General features: G+C 45.5%; 1 protein-coding gene across 5 annotated transcripts; it reads left to right on the forward strand.

Annotated features, from left to right (window-relative positions):
• Positions 1-1273: 1273 nt before the first annotated feature.
• On the forward strand, positions 1274-26981 carry tnca (tenascin Ca). Of its 5 annotated transcripts, XM_067257975.1 has the most exons (29): positions 1274-1513; positions 6830-7382; positions 7473-8786; positions 9160-9423; positions 9787-9902; positions 10744-10897; positions 11725-11994; positions 12145-12330; positions 12653-12742; positions 13271-13534; positions 13958-14353; positions 15432-15878; positions 16377-16652; positions 18796-19068; positions 19283-19555; positions 19752-20024; positions 20463-20759; positions 21955-22227; positions 22563-22685; positions 22833-22976; positions 23359-23478; positions 23625-23768; positions 24262-24392; positions 24571-24703; positions 24926-25077; positions 25237-25333; positions 25443-25604; positions 25782-25945; positions 26103-26981. In XM_067257975.1, exons 2-29 carry the CDS (start codon positions 6908-6910, stop codon positions 26211-26213), a joined length of 7122 nt encoding a protein of 2373 aa, XP_067114076.1. In that variant the 5' UTR covers positions 1274-1513; positions 6830-6907; the 3' UTR covers positions 26214-26981. The 5 variants fall into 5 exon arrangements, with proteins under 5 accessions (XP_067114076.1, XP_067114077.1, XP_067114078.1 ...); XM_067257976.1 differs by lacking the exon at positions 13958-14353; XM_067257977.1 differs by lacking the exons at positions 13958-14353; positions 15432-15878.
• The last annotated feature ends 317 nt before the right edge of the window (positions 26982-27298 follow it).

Raw genomic sequence — 27298 nt, forward strand, 5'->3', positions numbered from 1 at the left:
AGTAAGTACAGGGACATTCCCCCCTGAGGCAAGTAGGGTGAAGTGCCTTGCCCAAGGACACAACGTCAACTGACACGGCCGTGAATCGAACTGGCAACCTTCAGATTACTAGCCCGACTCCCTCACCGCTCAGCCATCTGACTCCCCCTTATAGCACGGTATGTGGCCTGATCACCTTTTTAATCTCTACAACACGTCTCCCGGATGTGAGAGGACTTTAACTGAGTTTGGGGGTCACTGTGGGTTAGATTTAACAGAGCAGAACAGCGACACCAACAGCACACTCTCCCATAAACCTGTGTGTCTCTAAGGTCCCAAAATAACTGAAAAAAAAAAAAATCTGTTTCCTGATTTTAGCCCCGTGTTCCATCTGTTATTCGTATTAAATAGAAAACGTGTCTGCAATAGACAAAACAGCCTTCTGAATAAAAGAAAATACACAATTGTTTTGTTGATTCATTTATAAAAGTCAAACTCACCATATGCCGTAGGTTTTTGCAACCTGTCAAATGTGCATGTTGGGTTTTGCATGCCGGGCAAAAACCACATGAATCATTTATATCTGGGGGTTTTTATGTCCAGAATACTTTTCCATATTCTGAAGGGAAGTACGAAAGAGGAGGAGTGTGTGAGGTGGAAGGATTTGCCTGTGTTAGGAGATACGAGTCTGATGGAGGGCATGGATGTGACAGGGGTGGGGAGGAGGGATGGAATGAGGAAAGTAGGCTGCTTCACTCAAATCTATTTCCTCAGACGCAGATTTGAACAAAGCAGAGCCCCTGGTCTTTATCCTCTGTCCACAGTTTAACTCCGGCTGATGACATCATGAGTCATAGAATGGAATTAATTGCACACACAATCCATTCCACACTGTACATTGACGTATTTTAATAATGTATGTATCTATATGTACATGATCAAAATGGGCTACTGTTTTATTAACCAGGAGAAAGGTTTGTGTCATATGTACAATTTGGACTAACCTCCCACTCTCATTTTCCTGTGTCCCTGTTCCTCAATTCACCAGTACATTTTCTTCCTCTGTCATCAGTGCCAGTAAGGAAGGCATCCCATTTCAAGACAGCAGCCCAACTCCACACCCAACAGGGAGACGGAGGGAGTGAGGGAGTTAAGGGGGGGGGGGGGGGGGGGAGGAGAGGGACGGCTATTTAAGGGCTGTAGAGAAAGGAATGGGGGTCTGACCAAAAGGCGGCTCTCGTTTTAAAAGACATACTTTCCGCTTCTCTCCTCCTTTCACACGGTCTCTCTCTCTCCCTCTCCAGCTCTGGTTCCGAGACGTCCCTAGGTGAGCGGAGAGCCCAGCCCGTAGGGGCGTTCACAGCTGAGGTAAAAGACAAGAGGGGAACCTCGCTGGAACACCGGCACAGACACGGAGGTGGAGAAGAACTCCTCCAGGTGGACATCGTTTATTCATCGTTCAACCGAACTGTTCTGAACTTCTGAAGACCCGAACTGCAACCCGTTTAGTGACAAAAGCTTTGATTGGCTGCAGGTGAGTTATTGTATTTCTACACAGCCCTTGAAGGTAAGAGTAACTTTTGGTAACCAGTTTGAACGGGAAGCCTTGGTTAACTCCATTGAAGATTATCTCAATTGAATGAAAATGTTGATTTTGAGGACAGTTTGCCTTGTTAATTAAAATGCTATATGTCTTAATGGTCTGTACATGCTGGCTATTGTGTAGCAAATTGGATGACACAGATTTGTAATAAAAACAAAACGGGAATCATTGTAATTGTCAGCAGCAGTTGCTGTTCATTTACTGTGTTTTATTGAGGCTATATATATATATATATCTTTATATATTTCTACCAGTCCTGATGCTGTAGTTCTCTCCTCTCTGCATGTTTAGTCGCTAAAGGGCATTTGGTTATGGTTTATTGGGGGATTAACATAGTTGGTGCATGCTGCAACTACTGGTTATCAGCTCTTCCCATGGCTGTGAGACAAGAATGGGAACCAGGGTAGAGTGTTTGAAGACTGGGCAGTAGAACATGTGGAAGAGTTATCCCCCAGCTTTGATCACCTGGGGGAAAGGAGCTGTGAAAAAAATATTTTTTCCAGTTTTTCTGGACGGTAGAATGACGGCAGCTTGGAGAACGAGAGAGTGATGGGAGTCGGAAAAGGTGTGTGAGCGAATGGGAGCGTGAATGGGAGAAAGAGAGAGTGAGAGCGAAGGGGAGCGTGAATGAGAGAACGAGAGAGTGAGTCAGAAAGAGAGAGACGGAGAGATGAGGAGAAGTGGAGTGTGTAGGTTGTGAGGAAGGGGAGAGATGAGAGAAAGGATATTGAGTGACTAACAGAGGATGTGTCCTCAAAGTCCATGGAGGTTTTTGTGGGTCTTGGGACATAATCCTTTAACTATGGGCAATGCAATTATGCTCTCGATTTTTTGGGGGTATTTCATTATGGAAATTTCACAGCAGGAGTCACACATGATGATTTTGCCACAGCCAATATGGCAGAGGAGATAAGACCGCCCTCTTCTAGTTAATTTAATCCTGAATTCATTTGCTCTGTTAAATTGAATGCTAAATTGCTAAATCTGCTCTTGGGACACTGTGGTGGTTGATAGCATCAGTTTTGCAGGTCCTTTGAGCTCTGCTGTAGTTATGACTGATAAAAAAAACAGCCTTTGAACAGTAACAATTCCATTCCCTGAACATCTTAGCAAGCACCTTACAGTCCTAACTTCCAAGTATACAAGGACAACTAAGAAGAAAATCAAAGCATCTGACTATAAACCATTTAATAGCACTTAAGTCAGAGAGACAAGCGGTTAACCACCTCTCAGGCAAGTAAAGCAGTCGATTTCCCAACGACTGACGTGTTTTCTTCCCCCTGGAGGCTCTGAGATGTGGGATGGTTTTTCATGTCCTCTGCTTGGTGCAGGTCACACTGTCCTGGGACACGGCTGATTGGCAGATAGGAGTGTAGGGAAGGGACAGGAAAGGCCCTTTGTCAGTGACACAGCTGGTTCACCTGACCTGACATGACGGCTGTGGCTCCTTTCACACCGAGGAGGGTCTGCCCCTGGCGCCGCTTGACCTCTGACCTCAGACAGGAGCAGGGTTGGGGAAAGGGAACAAGATGGTGGCTACATGAAGGCTTCGTCCATTTTTTTTCTTTCTGAGTTTTCCTAGGAGTCTTCTCCTCATCTTTCTTGAAGGTTTGAGTTGGTTTAGTTGTTTGATTGTTTTTACCACAGTTCTTTGGGCTTTGTGTGAAGTCCTCTGTGACATTGATTGTAGAAAGGACGATGCAGATCAAATTGGATTTGAAGATTCTTCTCAGTTAGTTTACATACAGAAAAATGACAATGAGGTGACTTTAAAATGATATGCTTATGTGATGTGACCATAGTTTGAAACACTTCAAAAAATGAATATTATTGAGAAAAACATGAAAGACGTTGCGGAGACTTTGATATCTAGGCTGTACTATAAATTTACTGGGTTGTCTAGACGGTGTAAAAAGTGTGGGACAGTTGGATTTGGAGGCAGAGTCAAATTTCCAGTTTTTTATTCTCAGCTCTTATTTCCTTGACAGTTAGCCAGCGAGCCGCAAATCTACTCTGATATTCTACAGACAATTCAAAAAAAAATGTGGTAGAATAATAAAAATTCTTCTGAAAAGCCATCGACATAATTAGGCAAGAAAATCCTTAACCTTGTTAATGTCAAAGGCTGCTTCTGAACTCGTTTATCACTGGATTTTGTTATGGCATTTCATGATCATTACCATACAGGTACAAAAGGTATTGAAAGGTTTCCTTACTCCAGAGCTAGATCATTTTAAGAATATTTGACCTGAACATAGTTGACCTGCCATAATTCAAACTCACCTCTGGGCAAACTGAGTTAAGTGACAATAATTCCAATTATAGAGATGTATATAAATGGATTCGATCAAAATAGGCAAAAAGGAAATGTGTGTGTATGTGTGTGTGTACATATGTTAACAAACAAATCCACCTCATCAGACACTTACTCTCACTGTCTGGAAATGCTATCCAGCTGGACCAGCTGCTTTAAGCATCAGCCCCGTGACTCGGAAAATAAAAACTCCAAAAAACGAAAATCAGAAATGAGCACCGAACTGACAGCCGTGTTTGACAGAGGCCAGAGTGCCGCGACACGCTGTTTACGCCTCTCTCCAAGCCACAACTGTCTTCCAGAAGAAGTTCACCCAGCCGGTCGGCGTTCCAGAGATTTCCATGGACAAGGACTTTATATATTACAGAATGTCACGCCAAGACCCGCCGGACACCAGACTACATTTAGCAGACGGTCTTATCCAGAGCGCCTTACAGTAAAGTACAGGGACATTCCCCCCGAGGCAAGTAGGGGGAAGTGCCTTGCCCAAGGACACAAGGTCATTTTGCACGGCCGAGAATCGAACCGGCAACCTTCTGATTAATAGCCCGATTCTCTAACCGCTCAGCCAACTGACTTTCCTCCCCACATTTTCCAATAATAGAAACACTAAAAACCGAATGAAATAAACGATGCCTTACATTTCAAAATAATATATACGTTAATATGACTTACTGTCATGTCAGGTTGAAAGCAAAAATCGAATAAAAACTTGTATGAGCCGTTCAATGTTAGCCTACTCACTTAAGTATGCTAAGTTGCCCTTTGTCTGGAAATGCACAAGGTCTGCTTGCATACATTAGTACCTTCGTCTTGGACTAGGCCAAACAGATGTCCCCAAATCAGGGCCAACATTCCTGGCTCCCCTTTTCCATGTGGGAAAGTTCCCCAATACTTGCCAGCGTGGGGGAAGAGTAATATCGCTCCAGTAATTCTGGATTATAACTTAAAGAAAAGTAAAACATACATATTTATTTCAATTGTCTCTCCAACGCTGTATCCCTGAGTTCAAAGGTGAGGTGGGATGTCATTGGTGAACCCCATTCAGTCATGAGTCCTCCTGGTTTATATTCTAGTAGGTGTTCACAAACTAAAGGATATACATTTGAGACCGCTCAATGAATCACACGCTAGTTGCCAAACATAATTAGAAGGGTATCATTTGGAGATCATAAGGAACATGTTCCAGTATCCTCACTGAAAACTTTGATACTATCCACATATGGATAAATCATTATCCTCTAAACTATAAATCAAGCTGTGTTATATGAAACATATCACTCCCTCTATGGAATAATCCAGTTCAAGGAGAACCAACAAGGTAATAATAGAAGGCATAGGATCACTGACATGCAGTTGCAGTGTTTTGTTTAATAGATTAATATATGTCCAATTCACAAACTGTTTTTGCAGTGTTACTCAACCATCAAAAGAAAAGCCCTACACTGAGCTTGAGCAGGGATAATGCGGCAGCTACTTTCATGCTGGTAGGACAACAAAAGGAAAACTGGCAAGGCTGAAAATGGAAAAAGCCTAGACAAGCTGGAATAGCCATCACAGGTGTATAGAACAGCCGTAGTTCTGCTATAACTCTTTCCACTGCAAGCTGAGAACACAGACGAGGAGAAGACGCTCCCTTGGGAACCAAGGCAGAATGTGTCGAGTTGACATGAATTGGCTCATCTCTATTTGACCACAGTCCCCCGCCACCACCATTAAAGTCTCTGCAAACTCAAATTCCATCCCTTCACTAAGAGCGGGGATCAACTTCACCGACATTGCTTGATATGTGTATATTGGTTCGACCGCAAACTGGAAGTTTCACTGATGGTGTTTTCCTGCTCACACCCATCCCTGCTCATTCAGGCATATGTAAACCACAGAAACCCCCCTCTGCTTTCCCACGCTGAGAAATACAGTTTGCCAATCCATCCACCACAAATTGCAGTGTTTCAGTGTCCAGCCTATGAAGTCATTTTAGAGATGTGCAGAAGCCCGGTGGAAATCCTCACGGTTGTGCATGTGTCTCATTGACATCCATGCACGATTTACATTGAGTTATTACAGCTTCTGGCCCTGTGCGAGTGGGCGTGAACTTGCGTGCTTAACTATCTACAAACAGCAGTCCATTCCGATTGAGTGGAGGGAAAAAAGAACAACAGTAGAGAAAGATGACAAAAATAATATAAATGGGGGAAAGTATGGTATGTTTGTGTGTGAACAACTTTTAGAGTAAATGTCATCAAGTTAACAGGTCACAGAGTATTTACGAACAGATGTCTCTTCCTCTCAAATCCAGGTCTGTTCTGTCTTGTCGGCTGTTAAGGCCACCTGGATTACCAGCGGCCGACAAAATAAGATGTGGCTAAAGGCAATGATTCAGTATTGAGTCAGCATTAAATGGTTTCATCTTATGATAGAGTAATTTGTTCATTCCATTCTAGTGAAACATAAGTATACAAAAGTACTCCAGATAAGTCTATTCTGGATATTAGTGAACAATGTCAAGTCTACCTCTGTTCATGTTTCACTGTGGGCGGAACTGAGAAAACCACTGATTATAGAGGTGTTACTAATAAGGTAATGACATGCAGTTTACAACCCTCCTTGTCCCAATGGAATATGTTCGTGCTTGTTGCCTGAACATCCATTTTATTGCTGCTGTAGTGAGCTAAACTAGGTTGTAATAGAGAGAAAGTTACTGGACTGTTTCCCAGGTGTTCAAGAGTAACTGAATTCCTTAAGGACACTTGGATGTCCTAAAAGTGAATTTTGTGTTTATCTGCTTGACTTGTAGGTCAAGCCCAATGCATAAGTTACTGTCAATCTCCCAACATCCAAGTTTAAAAGCCATATATTCACTTGAACATATTACAATTAATTGCAGCATTAACACCCGTGTTGAAAGTGTGCCTGGTCTCTTCGCCTTCCAGGACCCCAAAAAACGAGGACAGACCGGAATATCCAAACCTAGCAAGTGACATTACGCAACCCTTGCGACAGAAACAAACATGGGTCCAAAAAGCCTTCTAGGCTACCTCCTCCTGACTGCCCTCATCAGTATGAGCCACACGGGCCTGGTGAAGAAGATGCTTCGGCATCGACGAGCCACACTGACACAGGCCGGAGACAACGTCACCCTGCCCAGCGCGGACCAACCGGTGGTGTTCAATCACGTCTACAACATCAACGTCCCCGCCAGCTCCCTGTGCTCCGCTGACCTAGAATCCCCAGGGGGAAGCCAGCTGGAGCCCAGAGATGCACCTGCGTTCTCGGGCCTTCGCACCACCGACCACACCCTGGACGGGGAGAACCAGATCGTCTTCACCCACCGCATTAACATCCCCAAGCAGGCCTGTGGCTGCTCCGATGGCCATCAAGACCTGAAGGACCTCCTTAGCAGGCTGGAGATGCTGGAGGGGGAGGTGTCCTCGCTGAGGGACCAGTGCTCTGGAGATGCTGGGTGCTGTAGTGCTCAGGTCACAGGTAGACTCGCAAATTATTCTTAAGTAAATTCATGTTTTTTTTACTCATCTGTTTGAAACCTGTCTTTATGAACATCTTTGCATTTTTTAGGTGAGGTGGGGACTAAGCCGTACTGCAACGGCCGTGGCAACTTCAGTGCGGATTCGTGCGGTTGCGTTTGTGAGCCTGGCTGGAAGGGAGCCAACTGCAGCGAGCCTGAATGCCCCAATGACTGCCAGGACCAGGGTCGGTGCGTAGACGGGAAGTGTGTTTGCTTCAAGGGCTTCGCCGGGGAGGACTGCACTCTGGAAGTTTGCCCAGTGGACTGTGGAGAGAACGGCCAGTGTCAGGGTGGAGGGTGTGTCTGTTCCGAAGGATTCAGCGGTGACGACTGCTCTCAGACCGACTGCCTGAACAACTGCCTGGGCCGTGGGCGCTGCGTGGACGGAGAGTGCAGGTGCGAAGAGCCTTGGACCGGATTCGACTGCTCTGAGCTCATATGCCCCAACGATTGTTACGACCGTGGCCGCTGCATCAACGGAACCTGCTACTGCGACGAAGGTTTCACCGGGGAAGACTGCGGGGAGCGCACCTGTCCCGACAACTGCAACGGCCGTGGTGTCTGCGTGGACGGAGAGTGTGAGTGCAGCCCCGGCTACTCTGGAGAAGACTGCTCCAAGCTCACTTGCCTCAACGACTGCAACGAGCGAGGCAGCTGTTTCAACGGCATGTGCATCTGCGACTCTGGCTACCAAGGAGAGGACTGCAGCCAGCTGGCCTGCCCCAACAACTGCAACACCAGAGGGCAGTGCATCAACGGCCAGTGCGCCTGCGACGTAGGCTTCCAAGGATACGACTGCTCCGAGATCTCCTGCCCCAACAACTGCCTCGACAGGGGGCGCTGCGTCAATGGCCAGTGCGTGTGCAACGAAGGCTTCGCCGGAGAGGACTGCAGCGTGAAGACCTGTCCCTCCGACTGCTACGGCCGCGGCGAGTGTCAGGACGGCCGCTGCGTGTGCTACGCCGGCTTCGTCGGTGAGGACTGCAGCGAGCTGGCCTGCCCTAACAACTGCCTGAACCGCGGACGCTGCATCGACGGGCAATGCGTCTGCGACGAGGGTTTCAACGGGGAGGACTGCGGCACGAAGGCGTGTCCCAACGACTGTCTGGGCCGTGGGTACTGCGCGGACGGTAACTGCATCTGCCAGGAGGGGTACTCGGGGCTCGACTGCTCTGTGCTCACCTGTCCGGATAACTGCAACGGTAGAGGGCGCTGCGTCAACGGAAAGTGTATATGCGAGGCTGGCTACATGGGACTGAACTGTGGAGAGCTGAGCTGCCTCAACAACTGCCAGGACAGAGGGCGTTGTGTGGACGGACAGTGTGTCTGTGACGAGGGGTACATCGGTGACGATTGCTCGGAAGGTATATGGTTTCCTTAAAAAATATTTTGATTTTGTGCTTGCATCTTTACACTTTAGTAAATTAATATTTTACTTCATGGGTTTTCCACCTTTTTTATGTCATAAAATACCCAAATAAGAGGAAACATGTAAATGACCATAAAGGTGATTGTATTCAGGATTTAACACAATCCTGAATTTCAAATGTCCATTTAAGTTTCATCAAAATGCAAAGTCTGTATTTATGTCTCAGAAGATCGTAGGCGGTCCTTAAACGTGCCGAATGTGAGCCTGTGGAAATCATCAGTTTCTGGTTGAAACTGAAGGCATGGGAAACCACCTCAGACAGCAAAAATGTCAAACTAAAATGAATCTTTTACCCCACCTCTCTTCAGTCTCTCCTCCCAAGGACCTGACTGTAACAGAAATCACCACAGAGACAGTGGACCTGAACTGGACAAACGACATGTTGGTCACAGAATACCTGGTGACCCACGTCCCTACAGCCCCAGGAGGACTGTACCAGGAGTTCACCGTACCAGGAGACAAGACATCTGCCACCCTCACAGAGCTGGAACCTGGCATTGAGTATCTGATCAACGTCTACGCCATCCTGAGCAACAAGAGGAGCATCCCTGTTAGTGCCAGAGTTGCCACATGTAGGTCATCATGCCATGTGGAGAGCAGTGTCATACTATCATACGTAAATGTATTAATATGAATACTATTAGTGTTTCTACTGTGGCTTGCACACTGCAAAAACGCCCTGACAAAGTGCATAGGTATTAGTTATGAGCATGTTTATGCTTGAAACTAAAGTAAATTTGGCTGCCTTTGCAGTGAGAAAATATCCTAAAATAATGTGTTTACTTACGTCACGTGATAAGGAATTTATACTAGAAACCAGTCTTACTAGATTAAAAATATCAAAATAAGATTTTCACACTCAATTAGACGTAGTTTTTGCAGTGCATCAACATTCAGTTCCGAGCTGGTATTTCTTGTTGCTGCCTCCCTGCCAGATATCCCCCAGCCAGAGGGTCTGAAGTTCAAGTCGGTGAGGGAGACTTCCGTGGAGGTGCTTTGGGACCAGCTGGACATTCCCTTTGATAACTGGGAGCTCCAAATCCAAAACACGGTCAGTGCCTTCCATCTCTCCACATGACTCTCCTCCAGATTTGGAACTCAGAATATCACACATCAGCAGGGATCATTGGGAAGGGAGGAGACCGGTTGTTATTCTGGACAAGAAAGACATATTTGCGGCTGATACCAATCCTGTTTACGACCTCTCTGGCCATGCAAGGCTGCTGCTTATTGCCTACAGTGAAAGTGTGCTAACCACTACAATACAGAAGAGGATATTCACATATGCAGGGTGTAGTGGCATGCTTCAATGTCAGCCTGTCATAATGTACAAACTTCACTACAGTGAGCTTCTGCTGTATGTGTTTTTTTTGGTGGTTGGAAAGCTCCAGGAACAAAATGTAGACCTTGTTTATTGTCGCCATGTTTGTTTTTACAGTGATATTTGTAACTTGTTAACCCTTGTGTTATCTTCGGGTCATTCTGACCCATCAGTCGTTGTGACCCACCGTCGTATTGCGACAACTTTACCGCATACAAAAACAAAGTAAAGCAATTTCTTTTAACCGTTGGGCTGTCTCAGACCCCCCACATTGCGAAGGTTAAAAGAAAATTATTTTTATTTGTTTTTGTATTGGGTAAAATTGGGTAAACACAACGATGGTTCGTTATGAACCTTTGGGTCATGTGACCCGAAGGCAGCACAAGAGTTAAGCACAAAGTCAGGTGGTTTCTGCCTAACAGGTTAAGCTCAGTGTGTTTATTGGTTTGCAGTCTTTTTCCAGTCCTTCTGTGCAGTACAACATAGTCATAAAATGTTGATCATCTTTTTTGCTTTTCATCAGGCTTTTCAGGAACGCAAGTATAACCATCTTTATTCTTTGAACTTCCAGAAAGAAGAGAATGGGAAAATCCTGAACACACTTCCACCTGCTCAGACTACATTTGATCAGACTGGTCTTGGACCTGGTCAGGAGTATCAGGTCTCCATTGGCATCGTCAAGAACAACACCAGAGGACCCCAGTTGACCAAAACGTTTACTACCAGTGAGTGTTTTTCCATCTCCACCCACAGTCAGACAGTGTTTTGTCATTAAGAACAGAGACCGAATTAGTTCAATGATATACACCTGATACTTTAAAAACTGAATTTAACACAATAATTTACTATCAAACTCATAACAGATGACAGGAAATAAGTGTAATGTCCTCCCTCCTACTTAGCCTGGCAACCATCTACATCCCCTGGGTAGATCTGCCTCGCAAATCACAAGAGCAGACAGTAAACCAATGGCATGGCCCAGTTTAACTGTCCAGTCATAGCAGGCATTTTTTTGTTTTTTTGTTTTTGCTAATCCCCCACCGCCGTTTCACACGGTTCCCCAGAAGGGGAAAAAACTTGAATGGCAGTCCAGCTTACATATCTTTGTTTCTCAACGAACCTTGCAATGAGTTCCTGCCTCCGTTTACCTTCACTTTTATTACTTACCATTAACCCATACATTACATGGACAAATGCCTCTCTTTGTTGACAGAGCAAGTATGTATTGCCAGGCTAAACAATCTCCCTTTTCATGGAAAACCCATTTAGTTTACAATTCCTTGTTGATGGACTTCCAAATTCGAGGTAATTTATTTGCACTGGCTGCAATTCACTACAGCAATCAAAAATGAAAAACGAGGTAGGTGACTTAAGTGATCCTTTACGCAATTTCCTGCCAGGTGGTCTGGGCCAGACATTTTTTGCATTACCTACATAATTTATCCTCAATAATTAAAACCACTGAGATGATCATGGACCTCACTCAGTATCCTAATGGTTTCGCATGTTATCACTCTTACATTGTCTTCTGCTCGTCTCGCCTCGCTCCCAGGGATCGACGGACCACAGCAGGTGGAGGTGAAGGACGTTACGGAGTCGTCCGCCCTCGTCGCCTGGTCCCAGCCCGTGGCCCAGACGGACAGACTGACCGTGTCCTACAGACCCAGCTCAGACGCCTCCCAGAGGACCACCGTGGAGCTCTCACCTGCGGATAAACAGTACAACATCGAAGCTTTAAGCCCCGACACAGAGTACGAGATCTCTCTGACATCCGGGAGAGGAGATATGACTAGCGAGCCCGTCCTTGAAACCTTCACCACAGGTAGGTTTGGGTGGGATTTGCTTTTCTAGAAAATAAATCCCCTGTAATCATTTCAATTTGAATACCGTCCAACTTCACAGGAGTAACTTTAACTGAACTCAGAGGGTGAGGTTGCTAGCGCTACTTATGCCTCCTGTCCTTTCACTCCAGGTCTGGATTCCCCCAGGGAGCTGGAGCCCCTGAGCCGGACAGACGACAGCGTCACCCTGGAGTGGAGAAACAGCCAGGCAGATGTGGACAGCTACAGGGTCAAGTACAGCCCCTTCTCTGGGGGTTCCCACGGCGAGGAACTCATCCCACGCAGCCCTGGAGACACCACCCGGGCCACCATCACTGGTGAGGCCTAAGGACAAACACCTTCTGTACATGTGGGCAACTTAATCACACCATATACACAGATGTGTAATGTGGAAAGATCCCCAAAATGGATTACTTAAAATCCAAATGAGTTAAGTATAGATGGCATCCAAACACACATTCTACAGAGTGATGAAGAAGAGTTCTGTCTGTCTCTTAAGGAACGGTGTGACTGTGACGGTTGGGGTTTATAAGTATAAAAAAAATGTCCTAGAGCTTTGTCCTAGAGATGACAAACATGGACGTAATAATCCCCAAACAATGTTTCCTCTAAGATTCCTTCTCTTTGTCCGTACTGCAGGACTGAAGCCAGGTACAGAGTATGGGATAGGAGTGACCGGTGTGAAGAAGGAGAGAGAGAGCCTTCCTGCCACCACAAACGCAGCTACTGGTGAGAATCTCAGTTAAACAGCTGTCCAAATTCCCATTCTTCACATACGAACAAACACATGAACCAACAGGTGCTCCAGCTGTTCATACATGTGCATATAACGCACACCAGAATATGACAACCGTACGAGAAGCAAACATGCATCTGTGATTTATGACTTGTCTGAAACACGCCCTAGAAATAAAACAACGCTTTAAACTTCGGAAGGGACAGAGGTAGAACTGACAGACATTTTTGTTTGTGTTATTTTTTACTGCTGCACATTCAATGTCCTCTCTGGGGACTAAATAAAGTTCTGCATACTACATTTACATTGCATTTAGTCATTTAGCAGACGCTCTTATCCAGAGCGACTTACAGTAAGTACAGGGACATTCCCCCGAGGTAAGTAGGGTCAAGTGCCTTGCCCAAGGACACAACGTCATTTAGCACGGCCGGGAATTGAACCGGCAACCTTCTGATTAATAGCCCAACTCCCTAACCGCTCAGCCATCTGATCTGTACTAAAGAAAACATTTTCCAAAACAGACCTAGATGCACCCAAAGACCTGGAGATGAGTGAGTCCACAGAGACCACCATGAATCTGGTGTGGAGAAGACCCCGGGCCAAGATCAGCTTGTACAAGCTGGTGTACATCTCCAGGGCTGGGCGGAGGGAGGAGGTGCAGATTCCTGGAACAGCTACCAGCTATGTCCTGACCAACCTGACTCCTGGCATGATCTACACCATCAGCCTAACTGCTGAGAGAGGACCCAAGAAGAGTGCACCTGCCACTTTATCTGCCTCCACAGGTGAGTGTGACACAGCAGAATGTTTTCACAGCCGACACAAACCTTCTTTCCGGTTGGTTCTCAAAAGCCTTATTTTTGGTCTTAAAGGAAATTATAGTATGGGCCATGCTTGTGGATCGTGTCAATCGTTAAAGTGTTTTCTCATAGAAATATATGTAAAAAACACGTGTTCCATTTCTTCTGATGCAACTTTTTCCAAAGAAAATACATTTCACAACAACAGCTCTTGGGAGTGAAGTTCATGCATTCCGATATTTGACAGCGAAATCTGGAATTAGCCATGGCTGGGATCCAGTGCAGTAGGGTGATTTACACTTGAGGGAGATCTGAAAAGCACCGGTCAGCAATAAGAGTACGGAAAGCTGCACAGAATGTACAACGTCTGTTTCACCTTACATGTGTGCCTCTGTGTTTTTCTTGTAGCCTCATTTACATTTTATTTAGCTGACCCAGTCCCTGAGCTTACAACTCCCGCTGGTTCGGAGGACAATATCATTAACTTTGTGTCTTTAGACGCCTCAGATCCCCAGTTCTCCGAGATGGGGTCTGGGGACGAGTTGGGACCGTTGACCGTCTCAGGTGTAACATCCACTGGATTTGACCTCTCATGGGAACCAAAGCCACACTTTGCGTTTGATAGCTATGCCGTAGAATGTACAGATGCTCTGGGATTATATGATATGAAAGAGGTTCGTCTCCGTGGTGATGCCACTGCTGCTATAATCAAAGGCATGAAGGCATCCACAGAATATCGAGTAAAGCTTTACGGAGTAACCAATAACCAAAGGTCCTCACCACTTGAAGCAGTTGCAGTTACAGGTATCTGCTTTGATTTGGATTGCATGTTTAGACATCTTGCTCTGTTGATTTTTGACGTTTTCAACATGCGACCAGGATGAGCGTTTTGTTGGGTCAGAATCCAAGAGAAATTTGACTTTTTCAAAGCAAAGCCATAAAGAAGTCTGCATGAGGACTATTGAACATCTACAGAAAAGCTCTGAGCATGGCATGAAGATTTTTTTTAAAGAAATCATCTCATCATTTGCATGCTGCATATACAGGTTCATTTCATAGACAGTGTTCTTTTTCAAATACAAGGAGGAAATACAGGATTACAGTCACAGAACCCACACTACGGCATGCAGTCATTCGCCCTGCATACTGCAGTCTATGAGTCGTGGCAAAGCACTTTTACCTTTGTGTATCGAAGGGATTTGACTTGAATTTGATTTGTAATTCAATGCAAATCGAATGTAAATCCAGACATCCTCCTTCATTTGAGCTTTTAAAGCAACCAATGCTATCTAAAAGGTCTGTGCCAACAAAGAACAAAACCATCAAACTCCACTCATTGCCTGCTATTCCATTGACTGTTTTTCACAGATGTTCCTCGACAACGACATTTCAGCCCCAGTAGTTTCAGTACAGATTTTGAGGATACCTTTGGCAATGCATGGCTTATTCATCCATTTGAAGTGTACCGAGTACTTCTGCCACGGTGGACTACTTGGAACCTTCAAAATTAATGGTGCTGATTCAGGTGCCATTAATGCATGACCTGCTCAGTTTAAGCGTAGAATGCATGTGGATGTCTATGATCTTAGACGTCCAGGAACAATAAAAAGCATCACTGTAGATGGTGACAAAAGATAAAAGCCCTAAATATACAGACAAAACTCAAGCCCTAAATATACAGACAAAACTCAAGAAGCTTTATGGAAAGTCGATTATTTTGGTGATTTAATACTCGATAGTTTGATGTCTACTTTATGTTTCATATTTTGCTTCACCTGGTCTTTTTAACCAGATCTCTCCACAGGTTCAACCTCTCATGTTTTGTCTTCTGATCCTCAGAGATAACATTTAACTCCTTTTTTTAAAATGTACTTTCATTTAGCACCCAAGTCTACCTCACCTGACGTAATTGCTCTAAGTGTCAAAGACGTTTCAACTCTCCAGTCCGCTCCAGATATAAGAGCTGGAGCTATCAGTCCCAGACTCATAGCCCCGACTACTCCATCCCGCATACCTCCTTCTGGGAGCTTTACCTCCGAACCAGAGGGCTCAAGCATGGACACGCCTGGGCTGGGGGAACTTCAGGTCACCGGCGTGACCCCCAATGGCCTGAGCCTAGACTGGGCTGCACCTGAGCACACGTTTGATAGCTTCGTGGTGGAGCTGAACGCCCTGTCAGGAGAGGCGCAAGCTCACGGGGTAACAGTGCCAGGAGGTATGAGGAAGGTCCACGTTCAAGGCTTGTCCCCTAAGACGCACTATGAGGTTACTTTGTATGGGATGGTGGAGGGGCAGCGGTCTCTGCCTCTCACAGCTTTTGCCAACACAGGTATATGGAGCAGATAACCCCTGTAACAGACTTCCATTATCATCATAACATCTCTCTTTTCATCCTTAATATAAGTTAATTCCTGTGTATTTATTGTTTTCTATCTACAATATGGGTACAAATAGGAATAGTTCCCTTGTGAGAACTTCTCAATATTCATCATCACCAAGTGCTCTGCCTATATAAAAAATGCTAGCTACAAACGAAAGCAGTCACAATTAACCAAATAATATTTGTAATACATGAACGCATTGCGAAGTCTTCAGAGACTCATCCAGACATCACTTCTGAAGGATTTCTGTAGCGTTAATCACATATGCTTGACAACTTTTCCATCCTCAATCATTTCATCCATCTGTGTGTTTCTGTTCTGTGGCATGATTCTGATTCTGATCTCTGACTAAGAATGTTCCTCCAACAATATGCAACTTCGAAACAATTGAGCAAAAATGTCATTACACCTGTCGTTGACTCCCCTCTAATCTGTTTGTCTCCCAGAGGAGCTGAAACCCCAGGTGGTGAACCTCACCATCTCTGACATAACCTGGGACAGCTTCACTGTGTCCTGGAGTCCCCAGGATGGGGACTTTGAGAGCTTTGTCCTAGAGATGACAAACCTGGACGGGGGTTCGGAAAGCCAAAACCTCACGTTGTCCGGGGACGCCTTCAGCCTGGGTATCCCCGGGCTCAGGCCCAACACTACCTACATGGTGGGTCTGTACGGCCTACACCAGGGCTCCTTCCTGGAGCCTGTGTATGCAGAGGCCACCACAGGTACCTGCCACCAACGGAGCCGTTCCAGGGTTTTCCCGTCCTCACTTCCTGCCGTTTCGAACTCCTCCTTTAAGGCCATTGCACACTGAGTCCGAAATTCGTGTCCGAAATGTTCGCACGTAAAACAATAAATACGACCTCACGTTATGTCAATCGCGCTTACACACTGCCTCCGAAACTTTCGTCCGGATCGGGTTGGAAAAAATTTCGGATCGGGTTCGATTTTCTGCGTTTTTCGCATCCATACCCAGCATTTTGATAGGTTTTGGGCAACTCAGAGCCACCGAATGTTGAGGCTGACGATTGCGAAAAAACGCATACGAAGATTTCGCACTCAGTGTGCAAGGGCCTTCACGCTTTCCCCTGTGTGACATTTGACAACATTTCTTTCCCTTCCAGTCGGGGTCTTTGGTGGTGAACCACACGCATACAAAAACACACCAAGCACTCCATCCAATTCCTTCTCACACTTGACACACCCCACCTCACAGGTCCAACACTGACCCAACTGCATCACCAACACCCGGGCAACAACAGGGTCCTCGGTCTTAACCGACCATCTCGTGTTCATTCTCACCCTCCAGCCACTGTGTCAGTCTTGCTGAGAAAAGCTAGGGTGCCGGGTTCCTCAACCCGCCAGTGACCTCCTACTTCTGCTGCTCCCTCCTCCAACCTCATCCCATTACCCAAGTGCATGAAGCCCCTTCCTACTATCCCCTGCATCGTGGTGAGTTTTGATGTGATGTGCTGCAATGATTGCAAAATAAATTTGAAAAAAAACGACAAACCGACATTTCACCAACCGCCTCAACCCACTAGAGAGTGCCCGTTCATCTCATTTCATCTCAACCTCCTTCCTCTGGGGAATCATTAACTCTGACGGCTCATTTGCTTGTTGAGAACGTGCCTGAACTAAGTGTCCAGTGACGCACTTGATGAGTTGCCACCAAGTCTTGTTGCCGTGTAATAGTTGTAGTGTGACAGTGACTGGGATTGCATTGCAAAGAAACAGGAAGGCTATTGCGGATTTTTATAATGTCTGACATTTACTCCTGTCCTGAGGTAATGATAGTAATAAACTAAATCCATGTTGGAATTACCAGGTGGTAGACAATTTGATTCAACTATGTTTTTTATGATTTTCAACATAAAATCATTAGTAATTTAACCCCTGGTATTCCAGCAGAATGTTATTATTACCTATTGCCTATTATGCGACCACAGATTAAGATGAGCATGTTTTTAACACAATAGTGGATGTTTTCACAGCATGTTGTTGTCTTTGTGTCTCATCTTCAATTCCATTGCTTGCATAATTGCTAGAGGACTGTTCCAATACTCTTATCATCATTACCCCTACATGTTGCTAACATGGCTCTTGGAAGTTTCTGGAAATGTGCTACCTTGCAATCGCTTTTCTTTTAGTTAGTTTTTACATTAACGCGTACAGGAGTTGTCAAGCATAGGGGTCCGAAAACCACTTTCTATCACCATGTCAAACCTGTTGCCTTTGTCACTCTGGCATTACCCTGTCTTTCACTTTCACTTTCGTTGTCAGTGTTTTTCTTGTTTGTTTTTCTGTCTAGTTACAAAAAAGATCTGTTGGCAAGGTACTCTAGATCAGTGGTTCTCAAAGTGGGGTCCGCAAACCATAGCCAAAGGGGTCTGTGAAATAATTTGCCATAAATTATAACATTGGGAAATTGTGCTGCATCATTAAAAAGTGACGCATATATTATAATCTACAGATGGGGACTATTTGCACCAATAAAATAAGCATATTGTGTCTAGTTATGAGCACACTGGGTATGCTGAATGGGTACCATTATGGGGGGGTCCTTGGAAAATCTTCACCCCTGTAAGGGGTCCCTTGCCCCCAAAAGTTTGAGAACCCCTGCTCTAGATGTGTTGAAGACGATTGTGCCGTTTATGAATTGAACCATGTGCATGTTTTTATTCTTTTACTTAAATCATTTTCAATCAAGGATTGCAAGAGGGAGGTGAGTCGACTGTGACACTTCACATGTACCCGAGTCACACACTAGCCCTCGAATTACGATAAAGAGTTGGCGTTTTAGTTACTTTTCGGCTATGATGCACCCCTTGGCTCGTATAACAATCCAATAACTGTTTCTCTCTTTAGTGAGCGAGCCAGTGGTTGGCAATCTTTATGTGTCTAACTTAACATCTGAGAGCTTCTCCATCTCCTGGAATGGCACTGATGGACAGTTGGATGGTTACATCCTAGAAGTTATTGACTCAAGCTGGCTGAGCGAACCAGAGGAACATAACATATCCCACAATGCAATGTCCCATGACCTCACAGGGCTAAGGCCCAGCACTGACTATATAGCCTACCTCTATGGGATTGTCAAAGGATCGCGAACGAAAGCTGTCAGTACTGTTGCGTCAACAGGTATTTTGTCTTCAGTGTTCAATTTGTTTACATCTGGGTCGGGATGTGTGATTCTCCCCCATCAGATTATACTGTTAATAGCTTTTTTTGCAACTGAAAGAGAAAGGGATGACCCTTTAGTAAGTTAAACCCACTCGACGAATCTGACTCAAACAATAGCGCTTTTAAAAGAAAATATACAAACAAACACTTACGCTGTTCTCTCTTCCTGTAGCTGCAGAGCCTGACTTGTCCAGGCTGGTTGTATCTAACGTTACCTCAGACCGACTATCCCTGTCTTGGAGAACGGGGGAACAGACATTTGATAACTTTGTAGTCGAGCTCAGAGAGTCTGCGGTGCCCTCTACAGCCATGGGGCGCGCTCTCCCCGGGGAGACCCGATCCACAGTCATGACAGGGCTTAAAGGGAGCACCGGCTACAACATTAAACTGTACGCCAGCTCTGGCGGCCGTAACACAAAGCCTCTGTTCGCTGTAGCTACCACAGGTACTGGAGAGCATGCTTTCTGTTCAGACTTTGAGTACGAATTTTCTACCCCCGAATTTGCATACTGCACGCAGAGTACGACCGTAATTCTAAAATAGCATTACTACCCAAGACAAAGGGGTCAAACCATGTCGTAAGTTGTCTCTTACCCAATCTCTCGCCTCAGATTAAATTGTCCATATTCTCTTTTGTCCAGAACCTGTCCCACAGTTGAGCGCCATAGCTGTGTCCGATGTAAACCCAGATAACCTCACCCTTTCCTGGAGCAAAGTGGCAGGCCACTTTGATGGCTTTGTCATCCGGGTCAGTGACAAGGAGCAGCTGCTTGACACACTAGAGTTGCGGCCCCCGGGCCAGGTCCAGAACGTGACCGTCACTGGTCTACAAGATGACACTGCCTATGACATTGAGCTGTATGGTATCTCTCATGGCCACCGTACGCCTTCCCTCTTAACCAATGTGGTCACAGGTACTACGTAATTTACTCACGTCTTCAACTCTAATAACATGCAGTAGAAGGGTTCAAGTAACTCTGTAACTCTGTCAGTTTGGGCTGTAAAATATTGCCGATTTTCATACATCATGTTAAAATTAAGTGTTTTAAAGAGGTGTCTACTTAAGCATGAGATCTTGGTCCAAACATGCAAACAAAGACACATAGTTTGTGAAAGTAATCTCAAACTTATTCATTATTTGAGATCTACGTTAGCTATACTTAATACACCAGAAAAGTGTTGGGTTAACTGCCCCCCCCCCCCCCCCCCCAAAAAAAAAGGTTGTTCTTTTGCAATCATTGCACACATCAAGTATCATAAGTATTCTCACCATGCCTGATTCCTCCATTCCTTCACCCACATCCCTCTCCTCCAAAACAAACCCCCTCCCCCCCTCCCTCCACCCCCTCCAGCTCCGCTACCCACAGTGAAAAACCTGACCGTTTCGGACGTAACTCCGTATGGCTTCCGTGTCTCCTGGGAGGCCAGCGGGCAGCAGGAGGGGACTGCTGGCGGAGGCTTCAGCCACTTTCAGATAGTGATTTCGGACTCGGGCTGGCTGCTGGAGCCCCAGGAGATCTCAGTCCCGGGCAACCAGAGCCAACTGGATGTCTGGGGTCTGATCACTGGCATAGGCTATGAGGTCAAGCTGACCGGGGTGTCTAGGTCTGGACTTCTCTCTCGGCCTCTGACCACAGTGGCTGTGACAGGTACCGAAACGCACTGTACTGTGAGGGGGCTGAATCCTTGCCTACAGGCCTAGTGTAAGTCTAGATAGGCTGGGAAACGCTTCACGAATCGCGCGTGGATGTTCAAGATTCAACCCTCTGCAACGAGGTCTCTCCATCGCACGTATTGTGCGTGTCACCTTTGCCCCCATTGTAACCGTGCAATCTGAATTTGAATCTGTACTGATTTCTCTATCCACCCTTTGGAACAATGCATAGCAGTTGAAAGCCGTGTTGCCTAAAATATATCCATGCCCCTTCTTTGGTGGGGAGACCTCAACACAGCACAACTCACCTCCTCTAACATTTGTCTTTCTTCCAGAACAACTTCTTTACTTTTTCAACTGATCGTCTTCCCTGGATGCACATTCTCATCTTGCCTGTACTTTCTGATTGCAGCTTTTGTTCCAGCAGACATGCCTGGTGCTCATCTGTTTCCTACTCCAAAATATGAGCAAGCAAATACCTGTTTGTTTTCATATTTTAAAACTGTGTTTTCCCTCAGATGTAGAAACAGTGTAAAGGATACGCCTTTCAAAGGACACATCACTGCATGGTGTGACCTTGGATTGCATGTCCAGACAATATTGCCTCATGTAGCCCCCTATGCTATCGGACTGCATATTGACCAGTCTGTGTCCGCTGTAAAACGTACAACATGCAGTAGAACAGATTAGAATCAAGGTTGGGAAGAGCTGGAAAACACAGGGAATCAACATGACATCTTTAGCATGGGATGTCAGTCGATTTAACCTTTCATTGTTTCTTGATCTTTGAATGCACTGAATGCACCAGGGCTGGTCTTGGAGAGCATGTGGAATCTGGGTTAACCTTGTTTGCAGAATCATTTTGCAAACTAGTGCACATAAATGGATGAGCACTTCTTGACTGATTTCAATAAAGATACGTACACACAACAACTTTGTCTATTTTATACACTCACAAACGTGTTTTTGCAATACCGCGCGCTGTCTAAAACTAATGCCGTCTTGGAAGCATGTTTGATGGTGGCGGCTTTTGAGGCCTAGCCGTTGTCTTTTGGGTATTGGAGAACTACATGACTTGTTTCCAAAAGTTTCACTCACCGTTCTCCGTCTGTCTGCCTTCGCCTTGAACGACCGTCCAATCCTCCTAATAGTGCCGGAAAATATCAGCGTTATATTCCCTTTTCAACTAGAGGCAGAGCCAGAAGTGGAGCACATGTTCGTCTCGGACATCACAGATGAGAGTTTGCGACTCGCGTGGACGGCAGATGAAGACTTGTTTGATAGATTCGTCATCAAAATCAGAGACATCAGAAAGACAACGCATCCGCAGGAATTCAACGCCTTCGGTGACGAGAGAACCAAGGTTTTAACGGGCCTTACCGGTGGCACCGAGTATGAAATCGAACTCTTTGGCGTCACTCTGGAACGGCGCTCCCAATCAATGTTTGGTGTTGCCCGAACAGGTATCCAAGAGACAGCACGTGGTGTTTGCATCGTGACGTTGTTTCACTTTTCTCTGACAGATGAACGGTTTCGTTTGTGTTATTCCATCTAAGTGGTGTCCTTCAGAAATTAATTTCCAGGGTCACCCAGATTAAAACGTTTTGAGTGGCTACTTGACTTGCCACTCATATTAAGTGAATATACTTTTTAATTTGTTTAGGGGGAAACCAACAAACGCACAAAATACACAACGCAAATCAGGGAAGCCAACTCTGTTAGGCTTCCAACCATCCACAGGCCTAGAGTTTCACTCTTTCTTTGTCTCTCTGCTCTCACTTCACCCAATCACTGTCAGGCATGGCCTCTCCAAGGGGCATCCACTTCTCGGAGGTGACCGACACGTCAGCCGTGGTTCACTGGACCGCGCCACGCACCCGAGTGGACAGCTATCGCATCATCTACCTACCACTCATGGGAGGTGAGTTTGCTTCATCACAGCCAGAGACAAAACCAGACTTCAACACATTTTTTCACCAAGTCTGCCCCCTAGTGAAGACACTCAAACTACACATTCCCCTGCACACATGGTGTGCAGACAAACACTGATGTATCGTCCCATTCCCAGGTAGTCCATTGACAGTGACTGCTGATGGGACAGAGTCCAAGGCCCTGCTTCCTAGCATGACGCCAGGTGCGACCTACCAGGTGACGGTGATAGCCGTGAAAGGTCTGGAGGAGAGTGACCCAGGGACAGACACAGTGACCACAGGTAAGCAGGACGGCATGTATTCCTATCACTTTAAGATGTATGTGAACAATGCAAACAGGACCACAAAGAGAGCCTTATGTGAGATTCCGGGTTGAATACACAATATGTTTCAACATACCTGTTATCATACGCAAAGGTTTCAAATGTTTTATTAAGTCTATAATGGTTATTCATAACTGTCAGCACCAACATGTCGCTTTGTGCTTTGCAGGTGGCTTGGCTATCCTTAGCATCCCATGATATTGTTTCTGTGATTGATGTCTTCAAGGCCTTGCCTTTAATTGACACTCTATATGTTCAGCTTGGTAGTGGTTTCCAATTTGTTTGTTTGTGTGTGTGTGTGTGTGTGTGTGCGTGCTTGTTTGTGTGTGTGTGTCTTCAGCTCTGGACAGACCCCAGGGTCTGACTGCTGTCAACGTCACAGACACGTCCGCCCTGCTGCTATGGCAACCGGCTGTAGCCACAGTGGATGGCTATGTCATTACCTACAGTGCAGAATCAGGTGACAGTGCCCAGTTCAAAACAAATGCACCTAATGTCCTGCTACAGCCATGGTACACGCCTATATACAATACATATATACATCACATACAGTTGTAGCCCTGCAGGTGCTGTAACCTTGCTGTGTGGGGCTCCTGTTCTCTGCAGAGTCCCCAGTGATCGAGCATGTCTCTGGGAACACAGTGGAGTTTGAGATGGGCTCCCTGGTTCCTGCCACCCAGTACTCCGTGGGTGTCTACGCCATGAGGGATGCCCAGAAAAGTGCATCGGCCACCACAGAATTCACCACAGGTGAGCCTCACAGGAAAAGCTTCATATCAGGGAGTCAGGTGGCTGAGCGGTGAGGGAATCGGGCTAGTAATCCGAAGGTTGCCAGTTCGATTCCCGGTCATGCCAACTGACGTTGTGTCCTTGGGCAAGGCACTTCACCCTGCTTGCCTCGGGGGAATGTCCCTGTACTTACTGTAAGTCGCTCTGGATAAGAGCGTCTGCTAATTGACTAAATGTAAATGTAAATATCACTTCATGTCGTCTTTCTGAAAGCTCAAGCATGTTCCAGGACACTCCTCTAAAAGGGATTTCTAATCTCAGTGAGGCTTGTCAGGTAAAATAAAGGTGTATTCCGTTTGGTCAAACTAAGCATGGGACCAAACCGAGTTAGGATGTCCATTTGGGTTCAATCCTATTAGTGTGTTCTTACGCATGTAGAACATAGATGAGGCAGTACTGTTCCCTGTACACCTTGAGGCGGTGGCCTACATCTTAGCTTCTGATGTGATTTAAGACGTGGACGATCCCAGGGACCTGGCAGCCAGTAACATCCTGACGGACAGTGCCACCCTGACCTGGAAGCCCCCTCGCGCTGTCATCACAGGCTACGTCCTGACCTTCTCGTCAGCCGACGGCATCGTCAGGGTCTGTGTCTAGCCATAGCCCACCTAAAATCACACGTGTCGTGAATACATGGATTTCCAGTTACTCTTGTTGCGTTTGGTTCGTTCAGTAATCATTTGTGCGCTTGTTTGGGTTTGGTTTACGTGTGTGTGTTTATGTTCTTTGTGTATTCTTTGTGTGTGTGTGTGTGTGTGTACAGGAGGTAGTGCTAAGCCCGACAGCCACCTCGTACAGTATGAACCAGCTAACAGGTTCAACAGAATACAGTGTCAGACTGCAGGCCATCGCTGGTGCCCAGAGGAGTCATCGAGTCAACACTGTCTTCACCACCAGTAAATGAATATTTAACATGAATATTGTCGTTAATATCGATTTTTTTTTTGTCTTCTGTATTTGTGCTATTTCTTCAATCATTTTTGATTTACTTTTTTTTACTTTTTTTTTATTTGTGCTTAAGACCTTTGCACAAAAATGTATAAATAAATGTATGTGTAAATATATACATACTGTATATTTTGTACCTTTAATCTATGTGTGTGTGTTTATGTGCTTAGTTGGAGTGCTGTACAAACTACCCAGAGACTGTGCCCAGGCCTTTTTAAATGGAGAGACCACCTCAGGCCTGTACACCATCTACCTTGGTGGAGATGAAAGCCAGCCCATACAGGTGTACTGTGACATGACCACAGATGGAGGAGGATGGATGGTGAGCAACACCATCTTAGATGAGCCTGTGACATTTTTAGATTGGTAAAGGAACAACTTCAAGGCTGTATTCCACCGTATAACATGTTAGTGTAGGTTTTATTAGAGTGAGTTAGTCACTGGGTCGTGTACGCGGTTGTTGATGGAATCCTCTCTCTAGGTGTTCGTGAGGCGGCAGAATGGAAAGCTGGAGTTCTTTAGGAACTGGAAGAACTACACCCTTGGCTTCGGTGACATGAACGATGAGTTCTGGCTTGGTGAGAACCCACCAGCACTCCCATCCCCTTCTTCCCTAACCCATCCTGGTTCCATCCCTTCCTCACCCCCAAATGCCCCCCCCCCCCTTCTTCTCCGTTTGTGCCTCAGGTCTCGCCAACCTCCACAAGATCACGTCCGCTGGCCAGTACGAGCTGCGTGTGGACCTGAGGGATGGAGGGGAGGAGGTGTACGCCAAATATGACAAGTTCACCATTTCAGAGCCTCGCTCCAGATACAAGGTCCACATAGGAACCTACAGTGGAACTGCAGGTAGGCCCGACTCACACTGCAACCAGACCTGAAGAAGCCTGACCTGTAATCGGACTGTAGTTCTACGGTCGATCACAGTTTATTTTTTGTTATATATATTTTTTCTCCACTTTTGTTGGTTGGTTCACAGGACAGTATTTTCACCCTTCACTGTGATGCGTCTTGCGAATCTCTTAGGTGACTCCATGACTTACCACCAGGGCCGCCCCTTCTCCACCTTCGACAACGACAACGACATTGCCGTCACCAACTGCGCCCTGTCCTACAAGGGTGCATTCTGGTACAAAAACTGTCATCGCGTCAACCTCATGGGGAAATACGGCGACAGCAGTCATAGCAAGGTACGGATTTGTCGACCTATAATTCAGGCTGCTATTTCTAGACTAGATAAACAACACTACACTACAGGCCAATATTCCTGTGACTGTACTTGCTATATGATTTAATAAGCAATTGGATAAATGACCAACTCTGTATGTGGTTTTCTCCCTGTCATAGGGTATCAACTGGTTCCATTGGAAGGGGCACGAACATTCCGTTCCGTTTGCCGAGATGAAGATCAGACCGGCGAACTTCGGAAACTTTGAAAGCAGGCGGAAACGATCATAGACTTCAGACGCCCCCCCCCCCCCCCCCCCAACCTCCTCCACCCCTTAAACTTCTGTTGACACCATGAACATTAACAAACATCGCTGTGTTTGCCACGTACCTCTGCACTGACTTCATCCCCAATTCTCAATCATAAACAAAGAGTCAGAACAATCACACCCTGGCTCTGAATAATGTGATGGAAGTATCACACCAGAGACGCCACGATTTGATTGATGGAAAATGTCAAGGTGCTCTTGTATGTGTAGTCTAGTTTTGTTTGTTTTTACAAGTAGATGTTTGGTGAAGGGTTTAACACTTTTTTTTTTCATCTTGAATTCCGTTTAAAAGTTGAAATTAGGTCACTACTATTATTTCTACCTATGGTTGAGAAACCCAAAGATATTTTACAGTCGAGTGTCAGACTTTACTGTAGATGACACCAGTGAACCAGGAGTTTGTCGAAGGCACATGGCATAGTGGCGTGATGCCACCTGCAACCCAATGTACAGACAAGAGAGAAGATCTCTCTCCGAAAACAATGACAAAAAGAATGATTAAACTAGATATATTTTAATGTATAATTTGAATTTACCATAGAGTACAGAGAGGGTGTCTTTAATCTGACCGCTGTGAGGATGAACTATCACCAGTTAGGATTATACCAGCCATCTCAAACCACTGATGCCGATCAACTCAAATTTATGTTTATATTTTTGCTCGTTGTCAACTAAATGAAGAACAGATATTTCTCTGTAACCCTCTTGACAATAAAAGATACTTTGGTAAAAAAAATAAAGAAGCCTTCTTTGACTTACCCACATCAATGATTGGAGTTCCACTGCATCAACAGCAGGTGGCAGTATTGCTCACACATTAAGGCGTCCATGTCTAAATGCTTTCCAACGTCTCAAAAGGATGTTCACATTTGATGATGGTGCAAGTCTTCACGAATGCACAGTTCTGAACATTTTATATAACGGATATAGAACGAGGGTGATACTGAATCATTTCAAAGCATTGTTAAAGTGTTAAAGTTTCATTCAAATTACAAGATCCAGATCCAAGAGTTCAAGATCCAAATAGTAGCACATTCCAAAAGACAG

Source organism: Osmerus mordax, chromosome 20 (genome assembly GCF_038355195.1).
Source record: "Osmerus mordax isolate fOsmMor3 chromosome 20, fOsmMor3.pri, whole genome shotgun sequence".
Classification (NCBI taxonomy): Eukaryota; Metazoa; Chordata; class Actinopteri; order Osmeriformes; family Osmeridae; genus Osmerus; species Osmerus mordax.